Raw genomic sequence first — 16374 nt, 5'->3', positions numbered from 1 at the left:
AAAGATGGTGAAGAAACCCTGGTGCAAGCACTACCTCACTACAGTAGTTTGCTGTTTCTCAACAACTCCTACATTTGAGACACTTTAACTTGAAGCAACATACATATAAAAGATCTCTTCCTAAAAGCCTGAAAATTGACACCACGTGGCTGAGGGGACAAGCGAAGGGTAATACAGGTAATTTATGCTGGCAGCCAGCCCAGGCAGCTCCTTTGTTTGCACTCACTGTAGGTTTGACAAGTCCAACAGAGACTTTTGCTCCTCAATTTTTCCATATAGTTAGATCTGATGCTCTAAAACGATCTTGACTGGTGCAACTCTTCCTTGCCTCGGCTTGCGTGCAAACAGTGCTTGTACTTTCTGATTTAACCAAAATGTGAAGATTCCATAAAACTTCAGGCCTTGGGATTAAGGCAGATGAAGGATAAAATGGAAAGAAGCTGTCTGGTTCCTGACAGATATAAAACACCAGCTAACTGCTGGGTGCTGGATGGGATGCATGCCTGGTGGCGTCCCCCTGAGCACTTTCTCTAGTCAGATGAACAAACATGTCTGTCCTTGTGGCTGTTTTACCTATCAACAAATCCCTGGCCTTGCCCTTTGGGGTCGGGGCTAACACATTTGGTGCTATTTACTGACAGTCAACCGTGAGGGAGAACCAAAGTTCAATCCTGACTGCCTAAACCATGGGAAAGCTGCAAACCCACCCCCTCTCTGGAGAAGTGGTGTGTGTGCACCTGGAGCTGCGGCTCCACTGAGGGCAAGCCCTAAGCCTGACCCAAGAAGTCTTCTCCAGAGGAGGGTTTTTTCCCGCAGGATGTGTAAGCCAGGGGAGGAGAGCCCTGGGCCACGCAGTGTGGCTGCCCTTGCCTCCCCGAGTGCCCCCACGCGAAAAGTGATAGCCAGCCCAGGAAAAGACTGTCCAACGTTGGGATGACATGGCAGATGGGATGGGGATGAGGCTGGTTGTGCCTGGCAGCCAGGGTCGGACCAGATGCAGGAGCGGGGTGTGAAGGCCAGCAGTGAGGTGAGGAGCTGGGACAGTTGGAGCTGTCCCAGGCCCAAGGCTGGGAACCAAGAGAGAGCAAGGATCTGAGGAGGACCAGCCTGTGCTCAGCCATGGCCTGATGTGGCCAGGTCCTCTCACCGGCTGGGAAACAGGAGAGGGGAAGAGCACTCCCAAGCCAGCAGCATGAACTGGTCGGCTCTGCAGGTGGCCTGAAATTCAAGAGGCCACAGACCCAACTACAAAAAGTGGCAAACCCATCACCACCCTCGTGCCTCTCCGGCCGAGGGCTGCTGAGAGGCAGCCAGAGAGGCCCTGGTGTCCCCTCTCCCCGCACCATCGCTCTGCATTGCAGCAGTGGAAGGTCAGGAGTTAGCACCTCTGCGGCATCCTCAGCAGGGCAGACAATCAAACGCTCTCAAATAACACAAATGCGCCTCACTCGCAGGAGTCACTGTCAGAAATCCCCAAGTGGCCTCTACATATAGGTAATTCGGTGGGTGACAATATTTAACAAACACCCCCCAATCTCAAGTGGAGAAGCCACCAGCCACAGAGCCCTTCCCCAGTGGGACTTACATGAGGGAGACGGTGAAGTGGAAGCGCTGCCGCAGCCCCTTGAAGGTGATGAAGGACTGTGGTGGGAAGCTCCTGGTGGTCATCTCGCAGTACGGCCGCTCGTATTCGCCTGGGGGACACTCACACTTGAAGCCCCCAATCAGTAGGTTCACACAGGTTCCTCCATTCTTACACACCCCCGGAGCACAGCGGCCGGAGCGCGCATTCACCTCGCAGTACTCTCCTGCAAGGGGAGAAGCAGACGTCAGGGAAGGCGACACCTCAACCCAGCAGCAAGCTGTGACACTCAGCTACTCAAGCGTTTCTGCTAAAGGTTAAGCTGCTTCCAAATTTCTGCATCCGACCCACTCCACAATTGAGGCACGAGCCTACAATTGCAGAGGGGTAAGGATGCTGCATCATCTTTCAAGCCTGAATTTTCAGGGGTGTGTGAGTTACGATTTGCTGAGCAATCCTCTTGCAAATAGCCAACAACGTTGGCCTCGGTTTTCAGATTCCTTGGCTGCTTCCAGACTTGGTGATAAATATAAAGCTGGTAACAGACAAATCTATATGGGAGGAGGTAGCACCACCGGTTAAAAACTTGCACATTTCCTGTCATCCAAAATATGTGTAAATTCTTCCAGGGTTTCACTACAGGTTGGAAATTGTATAAACAGATAAGCGTTTGCACCTTGCTTTGAGTGGAATTTGGCTTTGCTGCCCATGGCGGCAGCAGGGCATCGCTGAGCTCGCAACAACGCTCGCAAAATGTTTATAGAAAGAATAAGCAGGATGCTGATTATATACGTATTGCTTCCACCTTTTCCCATGCACGCATCCTGCAGGTGACAGTCATTTTCTGAACCCTTCAAAGATGGGCACAGTAACTCTCTGCAAAAGTCACAGATTCTGCATGCTGCTTGCTGAAGCTGTTTTCCACCAAATGCTTCATCTTTATTCAACTCTGAAGTCTTTATTAAGATGTGTTAAATGCAATACTAAAGAATGAGGTGTCTTGCTTTGTATGTACACCATAATTTTTCCTGCATTTGCCCAAAATCTGAGAGTGAATCACAATTTAAAAAATAACGCACAGAGGATATTCACTTAAAAAAATCTGCTGTGGTTTGGACAAAAGCAGCTGCTGAATTAATCATTGTACAGAAAGGTAAACCCTCTGTGTGAGTTAATTAGTTAACATTTACGTTTTGGCCTGTGTCTTCCTAAGATATAAAACATGTTCATATCCCACATGTAAAACTGTTCAGAGAAAATAAAGACGGAATATATAGTTGCATTTTAGCCAGTAACAATGTCTGACAAATAAAAGTAGAGCAAAACTACTCAACACAGCCAGCTGAAGGAATAAATTTCCAATATTTGCATGATTACTCGCTACCAGATTATACAATTACATTAATTCAAACACAGTTAAAACCGTGCAAATGCATTCCTGGAGGAAAGCAAAAGCAGCAGGAGCTGTGGGCAGTGACTCACAAACAAAGGCAAATTAAAACGGAAAGTTTTGCTCCAGTTGCTGCCCCCGCAGCCCTGCTCCCTCAGGTTCCCACACCAAAGCTGCCGGTGCTGGGCAGCAGGCTGCAGCCAGCAGTACTGCCACATCCAGACCTGGATCTGAACCTCTTTTCTATGCAGGGCTGTAAACAATGGTTTGCAGCTGGTTTAGCCAGTGCCCCAGGGGCAGTGATCTCTGAGACAAGGTGAGGTGGACAGCCTGACTGTTTTGGCTCTCCAGCTTTGCTGCGTTTCTTCTCTTGCATCAACACCACGTGCCTTTGAGGCAGGTGTGATGTATGCTGGCAAAATGCAGGTGCAAATACAAGTGTGCCATGATCATGCAGCCAGCCAAATGCATGCCCCATCCAGGTGGGCTCAGCTCCAGAGGATGGACGTCCAGTCCTGCTCTGTGCTCCCCAAGGCCAGCAGAGCCATCGTACAACTGCCTCTCAACGAATGCATTTGTGGGTATCTCCTGACAAACAATATACTGGGGTGTTTCAGTATATTTAAAAAGGACGTAACACAAGGCACAGGGGAGATGAACACAGCTCTCTACTATAATAATTCTCAGAGCTAACAAATTATGAAATAAATCTTTCCCATTGTTCAAGAGGGAGTGCAATCCAAAATCTCTGAAGTAAGAAACCACACAGCTGAGAATTCAATGTCAACCCTGTGCTTAGAGCTCTTCTGATTCAGCACTCGTGTTCCTGTATTCTCACTTTAACATATTAAGATGAAATGCTGTGAAAACCACTTGATAAATATCTTCCCGCCTCCATTTATCGACTGTATCAGGCAAGAATATGTGACTACACCTTCCTTAATACTTTAAAATGCTGTACAATGTGTTTCTTTTGGGAGAAATTGTATATAACATCCAAGACAGAAAATTCCCTCAGTGTATTGGATATGCCAAACAAAGTGCAGACATATATCAGATGTTCTAAGAGGACACTACAGAAAGTAATTCTTTATGATCCGCTGCATAAGCACAGCCAATTCCCCTTAACACACACACATTTTTTGTACCAGAACTCTCAAAAAAAAGGAAAACCACAATTCTTATAGAAAGACTAAACACAGGTTTGTCCCTTTAAAAAAGCAGTAGGATATTTTGTGAAATAGCTCTTCAACTCAGAGAGGAATGTAATCTCCAAGGCTTTCTGAAAACAGAATGATATATTTGGCAAAAGCAAATAACGCACAGGCTTGAATACACAGGGAGAAAAAGGAATGAGCTAAAAGGAGAGATTCCTGGCACTGCAGCACGCTGTGGAAATGCCATGGCAATACGGAAGTGAAATATAAAAGCCTAAGCTGGAAGTCACTGATGGTTCTGTATTAATTCTGTGATATAACAAGAATGTATAGACCATCTGTTTAAACACCTATACAGGCATAAAACTATTTAAGAGAAAAGAAAGCTTACAGAAAAGTTCTGTTGAATTATGTTTATTACTGCTTTTCGTTATGATGCTTAAAGTAGGAATTTAAAGGAATGTCATTCAACTTTAAATAAGATCCTTTGTCCTATATTCATTCATTCAGCTGTAACATCACTGATGTCCCAGTTACTAAAATTATTCTGAATTCTCTTTAGTCTGTAATGTAAATGAGAACTGCATTTGATGCACATTCTTTGATGTTGAATTTTCATATTTTATGCATATTTACCAAAATGCATTAAAATAGTGGTTTTGAAATCTTTACAGTAAGTCCAAGGCATCATTGTTCTTCAAGGCACAAAGGTCTACCAAGAAACTTGGTAAATCCTTATTTACCCTTTTTTCCAAAAGTGCCTGGAATTACTTAGAAAGAGGGCATTTTGGGCTTTATGGAGTAGCCATCCGAGCAAGTATTCAAAGCAGGGCTTTGATCAGGATTGGCAATACAACAAACCTTGGTGTTGCTCTTGGGTTTGTCACTTCCAAGGGTGGCCACCTCATCCTGGACACATCGCTGTCCCACAGCACTGCCCTGTGGGAGCTTTGAGGCACGGCCTGAAAAGCATCCTCAAAATTTGAACCGAAGCCCGCATGGACTTGAAGGACAAGCTGGTTGCTGGCTGGAGCTGGAGTCAGAAGGCCCTAAGGGAAAAACTCCTTGAGGGGCTGAAAAGGAAGGGATCTGCATCCACCAGCCTTCGGGATGAAAAGTGCCTGTGTGTCTGCTTGCAGCGGAAGGTCGGAGGGCTGGGACGTGCTGTTGGAGGGGATGTCTTGCAGTCCAGTGGGAAAAAATAGTACAGAAGGAGGGATAGATGCTGTGCAGGGAGGGTCTGGAAGGGCTCGGGTGATAAGAGCACAGCCCAGATAGCTGCCGCACACAGCCTGGGGTCGGTCTGTGACACTGGTGATGCTGGCACGGTTCACCCTCTCACCCAGCCTGTGCAACTCCCCTTCGCTCCTCACGGCATTTCCTTGGCTAGAATAATTTCATTTTTCACACTGGCCAGCATTTTAGGAATCACTGAAAAAACTAGTTACATATCACAACTCTGTGAAATCCAAGCAGGAGATGTGAAGCTTAGTCCCTCCAGCTGCTAAATCTAAAGCATGCACTGTCAGATAAGACAGGCCAGGGCTGCCTGTTATCTGCCGGCAGATTCCTGGGCTTTGAAAAAACCCTGGCCCAAGCCAGCAAGCAGTTTACTGTTACAGGACAGTAGCTGATCTTATAGGCTTTCAATTAATATTGATGACTTAAAGCTACGAGTCCTGTGGCTTTTACCCAGGCCTTTATGTAGTGCTTCCTGGTTTTAAAGCCCTTGAGACCACAACATGATAGTTGCTTTCGACACTGCTTCCTACTTGCAACCATTCTGTCTTTAACACGTCTTCTTCAATTTTAAGACTAACTTCATAAAGATGTTAATCATAAAATTTCTCTTTATGTGAGTGAGTATGCCATGATACCAGGTGTAACACAACAAGAACAAGCAAAGCAAAAGACTGGCTAGAAGATTTGGTCTTCCTCTGACATATTCCAAGTAATGTAAGCATTTAATGAATAAACATAAATTATGATTAAAACAAGTGAAGAGAAATAAAAATAAGCTACATGAAAAATGAAAAATAATCTCACAATTGAAATACCTTTGAGCCAAACATTATGGGTTTCAAACAGCACACTGGTGTGCATCAAGGTCTTTGCAGACATCTGCCTTGTGGTTCTGCTGTGGGTTGCCTGACCTTACAACAACAGACAATGTGTAACATTGGAAAGCTTGCTGGAAACAACATGACAGCATTGGAATAAATACAGAATTACTCTACATTTCAGTTTACTGCAATGTGTTTCCACAATATCCCTGTTTACGGACTAGTCCTCAAAAATTTGAACTATTCCCTGACTGTTTTCAACTTAAATACTACATTAAATATATATCTACATGAAGCAGCAGACCTGCACAAATGTTCGTTTCTTTTTTTCCAGTTTACCTAGACACATGTTAATTTTTCACTCAGTACCTGTAATTGTTTGACTTAAACTGATTCTTCTCTGCTTTCCTCCATCCTACCATTTGCTCTAGATACATATTAATCTTCTTCATCTTTGTAGTTTCTTCACCAGAATGGAAAGCATTTTGAGAGGCTGATTTAAGCAGCCAGCCTAAAATGATGTACTTTAAAGTGGAATAAAGAAACAAGAAATAGGGTGAAAGGTGAAACAAGAAATAGGGCAACTAAATCCTTCAGAGAATTCCCATTGACCCATTGCCCTGATAAAGAACCAACTATCATTAAAAATGTATTTGCTATCTTGCACATTATGGGAAAATCAACCCTCCTTTTCCTCTAGTAACTAAAGCGCTACTAACCTTAAATGACAATCAGCACTAAAGCAATCAGTGCCCTAAGCAATAAGAAGGTTGTTAAAAACAGATTAGCTGCAGAATCAGCCTGGAAATCTCTATCGGGACAAGAGATAAAGAGCTTGGGATCCAACGCACTCACTTTAGGGGTGGTTTCACCACAGTTTAGGCTGAGTGGGAGTTACCACAGTCCCCTCCTTTCCCCAAACATGTTGCACTTTCCTCCCCCTCCCCTGTGTTGGCATTCATGTAATCCCGCAGTTGACTGATTTGTGGAGCTAAGATGGCAAAACACCATTCATTTCTTTATTATAGGGTTAGTGATCTTCTGATTAGGCCCCTCCTAGGACTGACGGGATGAATAGCACAGAAGGCACAAGGGAAGGAGGCAGGACCATGCACCCAGTAATACGAATGAAGGAATGATCTTAGAAAGGTATGACTGTTATGGAAATACAGCTTCAGGCCATTTTAGATGGCTCAAGTGTGAGTGTGGCGGCTCATGCTCGACTTAGGTGAACTAGATCAACACCTTCAGTAGGTAACCACCTCTTTCCACTGACTGTATATGGATATACTGCAGGAAATTTGCCTAAAATGTAGGTGCAAGTCAAATAATAAAAATGAATATCACATTTTGCCCATAAAGAGAAATTCATTACTTCAGTGGCTCTGTGGTACATGAACCTACCCTCAGAACCTATAGGGAGAAGTCAGGCTTACTTGCCAGTAAATGCCACTTATGAATGAAACATTCACAAACAAAAATCTACTGGTTTTATGAGAGAAGTTAGAGAGCAGTTATGCAGAAAAAGTAACCAAGTCATTCTGAATGAAGGAGAAGCTGGATGAAATAGAATTTAGAAGCCATTGGTGTACTAGTGACCGTGATTAATTAGGGGATGACTATATTGATGTACCATTTTATGCAGATGTCTCAGAAGTGCTATTTGAAGAGCAGAGGTAAAATCTGGGTCCCTTAGAAATCAATGGCCAAACCCCTACTGCCACTTCAGAGAGGCCGTGCAGATGCGGTTGTTAGACTCAACACTGACACTGATGGTCGTCACTTTGTGAGGTTTCTGTATTACCCTGCTACTAAACGTTCGAATTTGAAAATATACTTTGGTCTTCCGTTTTACCTATTAATTTATGTTTTTTATAATTGGGACTGATCTAGGAAAATTAGAATCAGCCCCAACCCTCTTACAGGGAGAAACACCAGATTAAGGTCCACTTTGGTGCCTCCCTCCTCTCCTTTGCCTTCTGCTCACTTTGCTGCTTTCTGCACTATAAAGACATATTATGAGAAACAGGTTAAAGTAAAATCATACATAAATACATACATAAACACACACAAGCACACACCACACGTACACACTCACACTGTTTAGGACTAAATCCTGCTGACTCGCAATGGCATAATTGGAGCTGCTTCATAATTGGAGCTGCTAACCATTCCAGATTCAACAAAATGTATTTGCAAGGGGGTAACCCGAAAGTAAAACACTAAGCAAAATAACAGCAAAAACATTCCTCTTACTATATCTATATCTATATCTATATCTATATCTATATCTATATCTATATCTATATCTATCTCTGTATATATTGCTTGCCAAGTAGCTCCCTGATGTGATAGAAACTGATCCTATAATAAGATACTCAGGAAAACACCATTTTATCTCTGGATCTGGTTTATTTTTTAGGTGGACATAAGCACTCAGATGGTGGGAAGAGAGGGTGCAGAATTACCAGTGCTCTCTCAACGATATATGTCATCCCTCTCCTTCACTGTCACCCTTCTCCCTTCCCTGTGCCTTCTTCCACAAAGTTCTGCCTGGGCATCCCTGATAACTCACAGATCAGATTTCCAAAAATCATGAGACTGGGCTGCTCTGGAGTCCTGCAAGCTTCTGGGAGGAGGACCACAATAAAAAGCTCCCCTGGCCAAATAGGCAAGAGAGACAGACAGGACCCCATTCCACATCCTGATACCGCCCTGCTAGCAACCAAGCTAAATTGTATTTTACAAAAGCAAGAGCAGGGAAAGCTCAGGTCTTCATCTCTCAGGCTGCTTCAGGCTGTGCCCACCAATGTCCTGCACACGCACAGCAGCCACTGAAACAGTACCTGGCCCCTGCCAGTCCAAAATCAGACCCAGGATCCTACATGCAGCACCCAGTCTGAGCAAAGATGTTCCTCTACCCCTCGCCTCCTCCCCCCTTCCCTGATCATAAACCAAAGCAAAACAAAAGACCCCCTGCAGGGATGGATGGTTTGGGATTTGTTTTTTGTTTGTGTGTTTTTGCATTTAAATAAGAAGGAATAATTGGGGAAAAAAAGAAACAATACTGAGGAGGATTAGTGATATTTGGGGCACATCTGTTGGAGAAATGAATTAGTCTGTGGACTCCAGAAATTATGGACATGTTCTCAAGATCCTATACGTTCAATTTGAATGGTCACTGGACCTTCTCCCCCTATGCAACTTCCACTAGGAAGTTGGCAGGAACAAAGCACAGTCAAAAGTCACGACTGAGTCTTTTAATATCTGTGCTCTCTTCCTCGTATATTTGTTAAGGATTAAAAATTCTCGGTCATTAAGCTTCCACTCTGCCTATACCGGATAGCTTGCCTTTCACCTTCCAGCAACGAGGCCGGGAGTGGTGTGAGCACCAGAAGTGCTACCAACATTTATCACAAGTATTGTGATTTTTTTTTCCCTATAGCACCCTGATGAGCAAGGAGCCAGACACCACAGTAAAACGTTCTCCATTTAAGAAAGTATTCAATTTTGAAGTCCACCTTATGGTTTGGAAAAGAAAAGAGATAACTCCGGATGATTCTATGATTTTACACCCCAAGGATTAGTGCCAATACGTGCAAAAAGCCCCAATAGGTAGTTTGCAGAGCTGGGGTGCATGCTAATGGCAAACTCATGCAGAGCTGTCTCTTGTGAAGCCTGGGCACTGTTCTCCTGGCTCAGGCAGGTGGGCAGAGGTGCACTCAACGTGCCTGGCTTCTCCCCGCTGCCTGCTCCCATGGCACTGGACATAATCACCCTCATGCTGCTGAGGAAATGCTGAGGAAAAGCACTTTTTGTTAATGTTTTACATGTGGTAGAGGAGAATGAGAAAGAAAACATCCATGCCTTCAGCCTGCCACAGCTACCTAACAACAATTTTTGCTCTATGGGGTCCAATGGGTAATTTCTTAAAGTCTTACTTTACTCTTGGCTGATTTTACAACTGTCTCTAAGCTCTGTAGATTATTGAACCATTTGTGAGGGCCCTCACAAGCTGTCATCTCCCTCGGCATTCCACCTGTAAGGTAAAGCTTTAGCGAGCTTTTTAGGTTCTGTCTCTCACTCAGAACTATACACAGCACTAATCTACATGAGAAAAAAGAAACACACTGAAATTTCTGGTTTATGCTGAGCTCTGTGGCAGGTTTATATGTAAGGTAATTTATCACAATGCAAATTGCACTGATTTGGGGGTAAGATAGGGTGATGAAGCAGTGTCTTTCAAAAGCCTAAGCTTTATCTCTGGATGTATTTAGCAGGGGAAAAACATTACTGGAGATGTCAAAGATAAAACTCAAATTAGATTATGCCATTATGTCTGCACTTTGCATTATGTCTTACTTGGAATAAATCTCTTCCTAAAAATCCCACCTTAAAACCAATGAGAAAGCTGGAGGTGTAAGAGCAAAACACACCTCTGCGTAACATACTTAGATTCATTTACAGAGGAACATCCCTCCCCCCATTTCTTTTTAAGGGAAACTGTCATCTTCTACCTTTACTATACACATACCTGATATTATATTTTGTTTTCTCTGCTCTCTATACCCCTTGATTCATCTCCAGGAGTGTTACTCAAGGAGGGGCACATGGAGGAAACCGAAGGCTGAAGCAGCCACCGTGGCTTGCAGGGCACGTTCCCTTTGGGACAGCCTTTGCAGTCTGGTCCTTATTTGCATCCCTGAGCCCCTGCAGGCACTTCAGCATGGGAACCACCCGCCATGCCTAGTTCTCACCTCCTTCTACAGGCAGCAGTGAGACAGAAGAAGGGCACTCGGACTCAGCTCATCTCTGCTCAGATGACAAAGATGACTATTTCATCACACAAAGTTGCAATTTTTACTGGGCACCAAATGCCACCACTGGCACTGTTAATTCCCCACCGGGCTTTTCAAAATATATTAAACTATTTACGTGAACGAGGAAAGCAAGCAAGGTGTGGTGGCTCTGCCAGGGGTGTGTGTGCAATAACATCTTTTATTAACAGGAACTCAGGAGCTGGAAAAGCAAATGTGCTTTCAGGCACTGTCAGGCTTCCCGCTCACTTTCAGCCTGGTTTCCCTAAGCTGCTTTCCACAGAGGACACCAAAGGGCTGCAACTCCCAGTTCCCAAACTGGGAGGGAAGGAGAAAGCTCTAGCACTTTTTTTGGAGACAATTAACATCCCAAAGCAGTTGAAAAAGGCAACATACCTGCAAATAACTGACCTCAGAAAGAAAGAAACAAAAGGGCTCAGAAATACTCAGAAAAGGAGCTCAGGGTCTCCCTTTCAATGGCAAACATTACTGTTTTCTTTAGGAGAGTCCAGCCCTTATTCCACTAAGATCCCATTTAATTCTCTCCATGTAGCTGTTACAGACTTGATGTTTTGGCTCAGAACAAGAGACAAAGCACAGAAGAAACCATCTGCCCTAGTCCCCAGCAGCCTGCTGGGATTAACTGCACAACCAGCTAACGCTGCCCACCTCCAGTAAACAAGGACTGGTGAGAGCTTGCATTTTGTGTTTTCCACAAACAGAAGTTTTCACAGGAAAATCTCACCCTCACATCTTCCGTGTAATCCAACGCTATGGTAAAAATGATGGCATTTAGAAATAGGTGGACCTCAAATCAAATCATGCCCCTGCAAGTGCTAGGTGGTCCCAGAAGCTCTGGTGGAAAGAAGATAATGGCCAATTAGTGAGAACAATTGAAAAGAAGCTATAAAAAATTAATTACATCTTAGGAGGACAGGATTTCAGAGCTTTATATTTTCATCTTACGTGAGAATTATTAAGTTAAAAGAAAGTTATGCTTAGAAGCACTGTATAACTGTCTTTATTGTGGATTGTAGGAGTTCAGACGTTTTGTTTGATGGAGTAGATAGAACTGACAAAAACAATCTGATTATACATTGAAGGCAAATTTTGAAAAAAATCAAAAATGCCCATTTGCTTGTCAAATTAAAAGGATTAGGGTTAAAAAGATAATCCCATAATCTTATGTTTTGGTAGTCTCAAAAATATTTCATACACAGGTCAGGATTGTAAACTGAAAACAAAAAGCAACTTAATCAGGGAAGCTGACTTTTTCTTAATGACTCCTGAAAAAGGCCTTGTAATGTCACACACATCTTGCACAGAAAATCACAAAATCAATGTATTTTTAAATCTACAGAATAGATAGAAATTCAAAAGTTACTTTTTCAAAAGATGTTTTTAAACACTCATTGAACATGAATCCAGCCAGCTTCCGCAGTTTGTACTTAGCTCTTCTCACAACAGTTTAAAATCCAGATTAAATTTAGATTAAAATTCAGCATTTTTGTAAAATATGGTTTCATTTTAAAGTCACTTTAAATGATTACCATCTTGTTAGAGTTAATATACCTTATTGTGTCATCTAGATTGTGTTTAATCATTAATGTAAGACACATCTTCATAATAATGTTTCTTACAATATGCACATCAGTGTGCTGACCCCTTGAAGCTGGGTGGCCCTATCTAATTAAAATATGGTTTTTAATTATTATACAGAAAATGCTGTATAATAGCTCTCATATGCTTAGCTATGGGGAATTTGAGACACAGCCTGAAGTAAAGTACCTTCACTTTGATTTTTAGAAACTGAAAATTCGGGCCGACAAGTGCTCGGGAAACTGTGATTTGGAGGCACCGTACAGTGTGGGTCGCAGAACAAAACCTGCTCCAGGAGGAGCAGGGCCTGGCATGTAGGCACTGAACCATGATGCTCTAAACAAAAGAGCATTTGCAACAACAATGAAGTTGTGGTTCCCACCATGCTCTACACAACTGTATTGCAGAACTGTAATTATCTTGATGTTCAAGGCCAAGTGCCTCAGTCTGGTGCTCAACTGTCGAAACTATCAATCATAACACAAAGAACAGACACACAAGAAACTACTCTACACTTTTTTCCTTCCTAACAGGACATCATCCTGATACCCTCATCTCCACACCTAACCGTCCTTCCTGTCACTTTCCTGTTGTTTATCTACTGATGAAAATAAAATGTCTAACTTGGGAATTATAAATAAGTGCAGAATCCTAAATCAGTCTCACTGAACTGTAAGGGGGCAGTGGGCTTCCCGGTTTTGTTTCCAAGATTTGCATTTACAGACGAGAGAAAAGGGGCTCTGTTATGTTGTTCCTTGAAAGTTAAATTTCTTTTTTGTTTTGGAAGAGCTAAAATATTTAATTCCAGCCTTCCTGGAATTTCTTTTACTAGTCTTCACCTCTGATCTACCGTGAACATTGTGAGGGGCTTTCCAGAACATGAGGCATATTGGAAAATAATACTATTTCATTATGATTTTATCTTCCCCACAAATAACTTAAAGGCAAGTTGTTGGGTTTTTTCTCTTCCTTTCTCCCTATCTGATTCGTTTTCAGTGAGGAAAAAACCAACCAAGACACCTAGCCACTGGCAAAAAAACCCACTTAAAGGATAGTCTAATATATGGGCTATTTGGACACTTAGCAAGTGTATGCTTGGGTGTATTAGAATGAATTTGTGTGGCTTAAAATTTTATCCAGCTAACCTTTCTGATATTAAACTAAAAGAACCCCCCCCAAGTCTTACGTTACACAAGGCTCAACCTGGCTAAATTAATAAAACCACAATTGTAAGCTATGGTCACAGAGAAGTTTGCCATGGTTTAATAAACTGCTATTTAAAATATTTTAATTAAAACAAACCTCAGTGTGTGTAGTTTCTCTCAAATCAATGTTCTGCAATGCATATATATGTTCACAATTACGACAGTGTGTGGGAATTTAGCTACGTCAGTGAGGAGGGGTTTTATATGGACCTATAAAATTATAATATCAAATAGCTCCACTTCATGTAATTATGCTCCACCTTCCACTTATTTTTGTAGTTACACCAATGAAGATAAGCAAATGCATTTTAACAGAAGTTTACAAAAAGCCTGGGAGAATTGCGATGCCTGTTTAGGTGTGGTAACAGAAATCCCATCGATATAAAAGCAGTACAAGTCAAGAGACTAAATACTGTTGAAAATTGACAGAGCAAGCCCATTCAATAAGAAATATGTGTACAACAGGTTAAAGACAATAAAAGAGATTTCACATAAGTTAGAACAAAGGGAATCCTAATTTAGACTGGTCTGTTGTTAACCAGAATGCCAACAGGAAACCTGAGGTGCTCGCTGTGACTCTCTCCCACTGAACGCCACTAACTGATAAGCTCACACTCATAGGATGTTTTCTTGCCAAGAGGTGGGAAGGAGAGGTCAGGTGCCAGAGGTAGGCAGGTACCCACGCCAGGTTAGCAGTTTACCTTGCTCATGTAAAGCCAGCTGCCTGACAGCAAACAGAGCTTAGCTTGGCACGGCTTCAGGGTCAAATGTGTTATTTTCACATCAGGGATTTAATGAGATTTGACTTTAACCACAGAGACTGAAGCCAATGTTAGCCACGGCAGGGGGGTTGGACTAGATGATCTTCAAAGGTCCCTTCCAACTCAAACCATCCTCTGATTATACCTGGCCATTAGGGCTCGATATTAAACACCTACCTTGTAGAACAGCGGGGCAGCACTTGTTCAACAGCTGCAATGCTACCACACTGCAGCGTGCGCTTGCAGGCCGCTCATGTCTGCAAGCTCCTTGACTTCATACTACACAGCCCGCAATTAAGAACCTACCTTCCCTCCATATTGTGATATAATCTAACAGACACGAACGGTATTAATAGCAAGTAGGTGTAAAAATGTAATTCTAAACACGGAACAATCCTCAAACAGGCTATTGCCCAAGTTCTTTGGATACTGAATTTCAGCTACGAGCTACTTGAAATTATCAACAATGGGTGAGAAAGTGCAAAATCATCAGTGATAAACTACAGGTGACAAATTAGGGGAGTGGCTAAATGAAGAGAACAGGCCAGCCACACAGCTGCCTGAAGGGGAAGCGAAAGAAGATAAGTTGTAATGAGTAAGGAGGCTCTCCTAGATCCTGGAAGAGCTGAATTCATAAGTATATTGGAAATGAATTACTAAGGTAGCTTCCGAAGCCAGGGCTAAGTGATTACATCGGTGTGTGATCTGCTGCCTGCTTTTACAAAGCACCCATCACACCTGCACTGCGGGAGCACCCGGTAAGAACAGAAGTCTTGTCAAATCATTCTAAAACTAATTAAAAAGAATACATACATGATCAAGTCTGTAGCTAGGTTTCCACATGACAGCAAAGAACTTCGATCAGTGCAAGTATTTCCACAGGCAAGAAGGGAAGCTGCGAGGCTCCAGAAGAGGCAGCCGAACCCCCAGCACTTGCAGCAGTTCACCTGAATCAAAGATCATCCCATGTGCAGCATCTTGGGGAGGGGGGCAAGGGAGGGTTCATACATGACTGGGAAAACTTTCAAACTTTAAACAGTAGCTAGTTTAGGCCCATCAGGATGAGGGTAATGCGATAAAACTCTTTGCTCCGGTTCAGGAAAAGGCATAGCAGATTGATGTGAAGGTTGCAGGCTATTTACGCTGTTTGAGAACTAAACTGTCAACAAGTACACCACAGTAATCCAATTAGAAAAGGCTTTTTGCATCCTGACAAGTGAGCACAGGTTGAAGATTAGCTGAAGAATATACTCTGCAGATAAAAATCCACCTACAGAAGTGGCAGACCTCTTACTGAGCCCTGTGAATCTGATACAAACTCTGGATTTCCAACACTTATCTCCTGTGACCTGGTGACATCGACAGGAATATAATCAACAGAAACATGACAATATTTAAAGTTTAATAGATTTCAGCTTTTGACTTTGTTATACAAAAATGTAACTTTACTCTGTTCTTATTGTTACAGTTATCTTCTGGAGCAAGCAGTCATGCAGTTGTGCTGCCTGGGCCACAGGCTAAGGTCCAACCCAGCATCACTGGGGTCCAGCCATAAGGCCATGGTGTGCTGGCCCCATCCCTGCACACATTAACAGCGAGCCTGCCACAAAAAGAAGCAAGCATCTGTTTTAACATGCACAACAAACCTCTGAGTCAAACACAGTGGGCAAGTGGGCATGAGGCTTCTGCAGAGAGTCTGTGTCAGGAAAGAAATGTTTTCATGGAGTTCTCCCCCAGGTTTCCAGCCATGGGCAGTCCAGGAATGGGCAAGAGGAGCTGCCTCAGCCACTCTGGACTTGC

At 43.1% G+C, this 16374-nt stretch overlaps 1 protein-coding gene across 3 annotated transcripts in view; it reads right to left on the bottom strand.

Annotated features, from left to right (window-relative positions):
• Positions 1-16374, bottom strand: part of CELSR1 (cadherin EGF LAG seven-pass G-type receptor 1) — a 175033-nt gene that overhangs the window by 80046 nt on the left and 78613 nt on the right. For all 3 annotated transcript variants that reach the window (XM_086473819.1, XM_086473825.1, XM_086473831.1), the window contains one exon: positions 1586-1808. In XM_086473819.1, coding sequence (XP_086329945.1) covers positions 1586-1808 — 223 coding nt within the window. The remainder of the gene's footprint in view (positions 1-1585; positions 1809-16374) is intronic.

This window comes from Leptosomus discolor, chromosome 1, assembly GCF_034619465.1.
Source record: "Leptosomus discolor isolate bLepDis1 chromosome 1, bLepDis1.hap2, whole genome shotgun sequence".
Lineage (NCBI taxonomy): Eukaryota > Metazoa > Chordata > Aves > Leptosomiformes > Leptosomidae > Leptosomus > Leptosomus discolor.
Note: the sequence above shows the minus strand (reverse complement) of the source record. Positions and strands in the feature narration are given on the sequence as shown.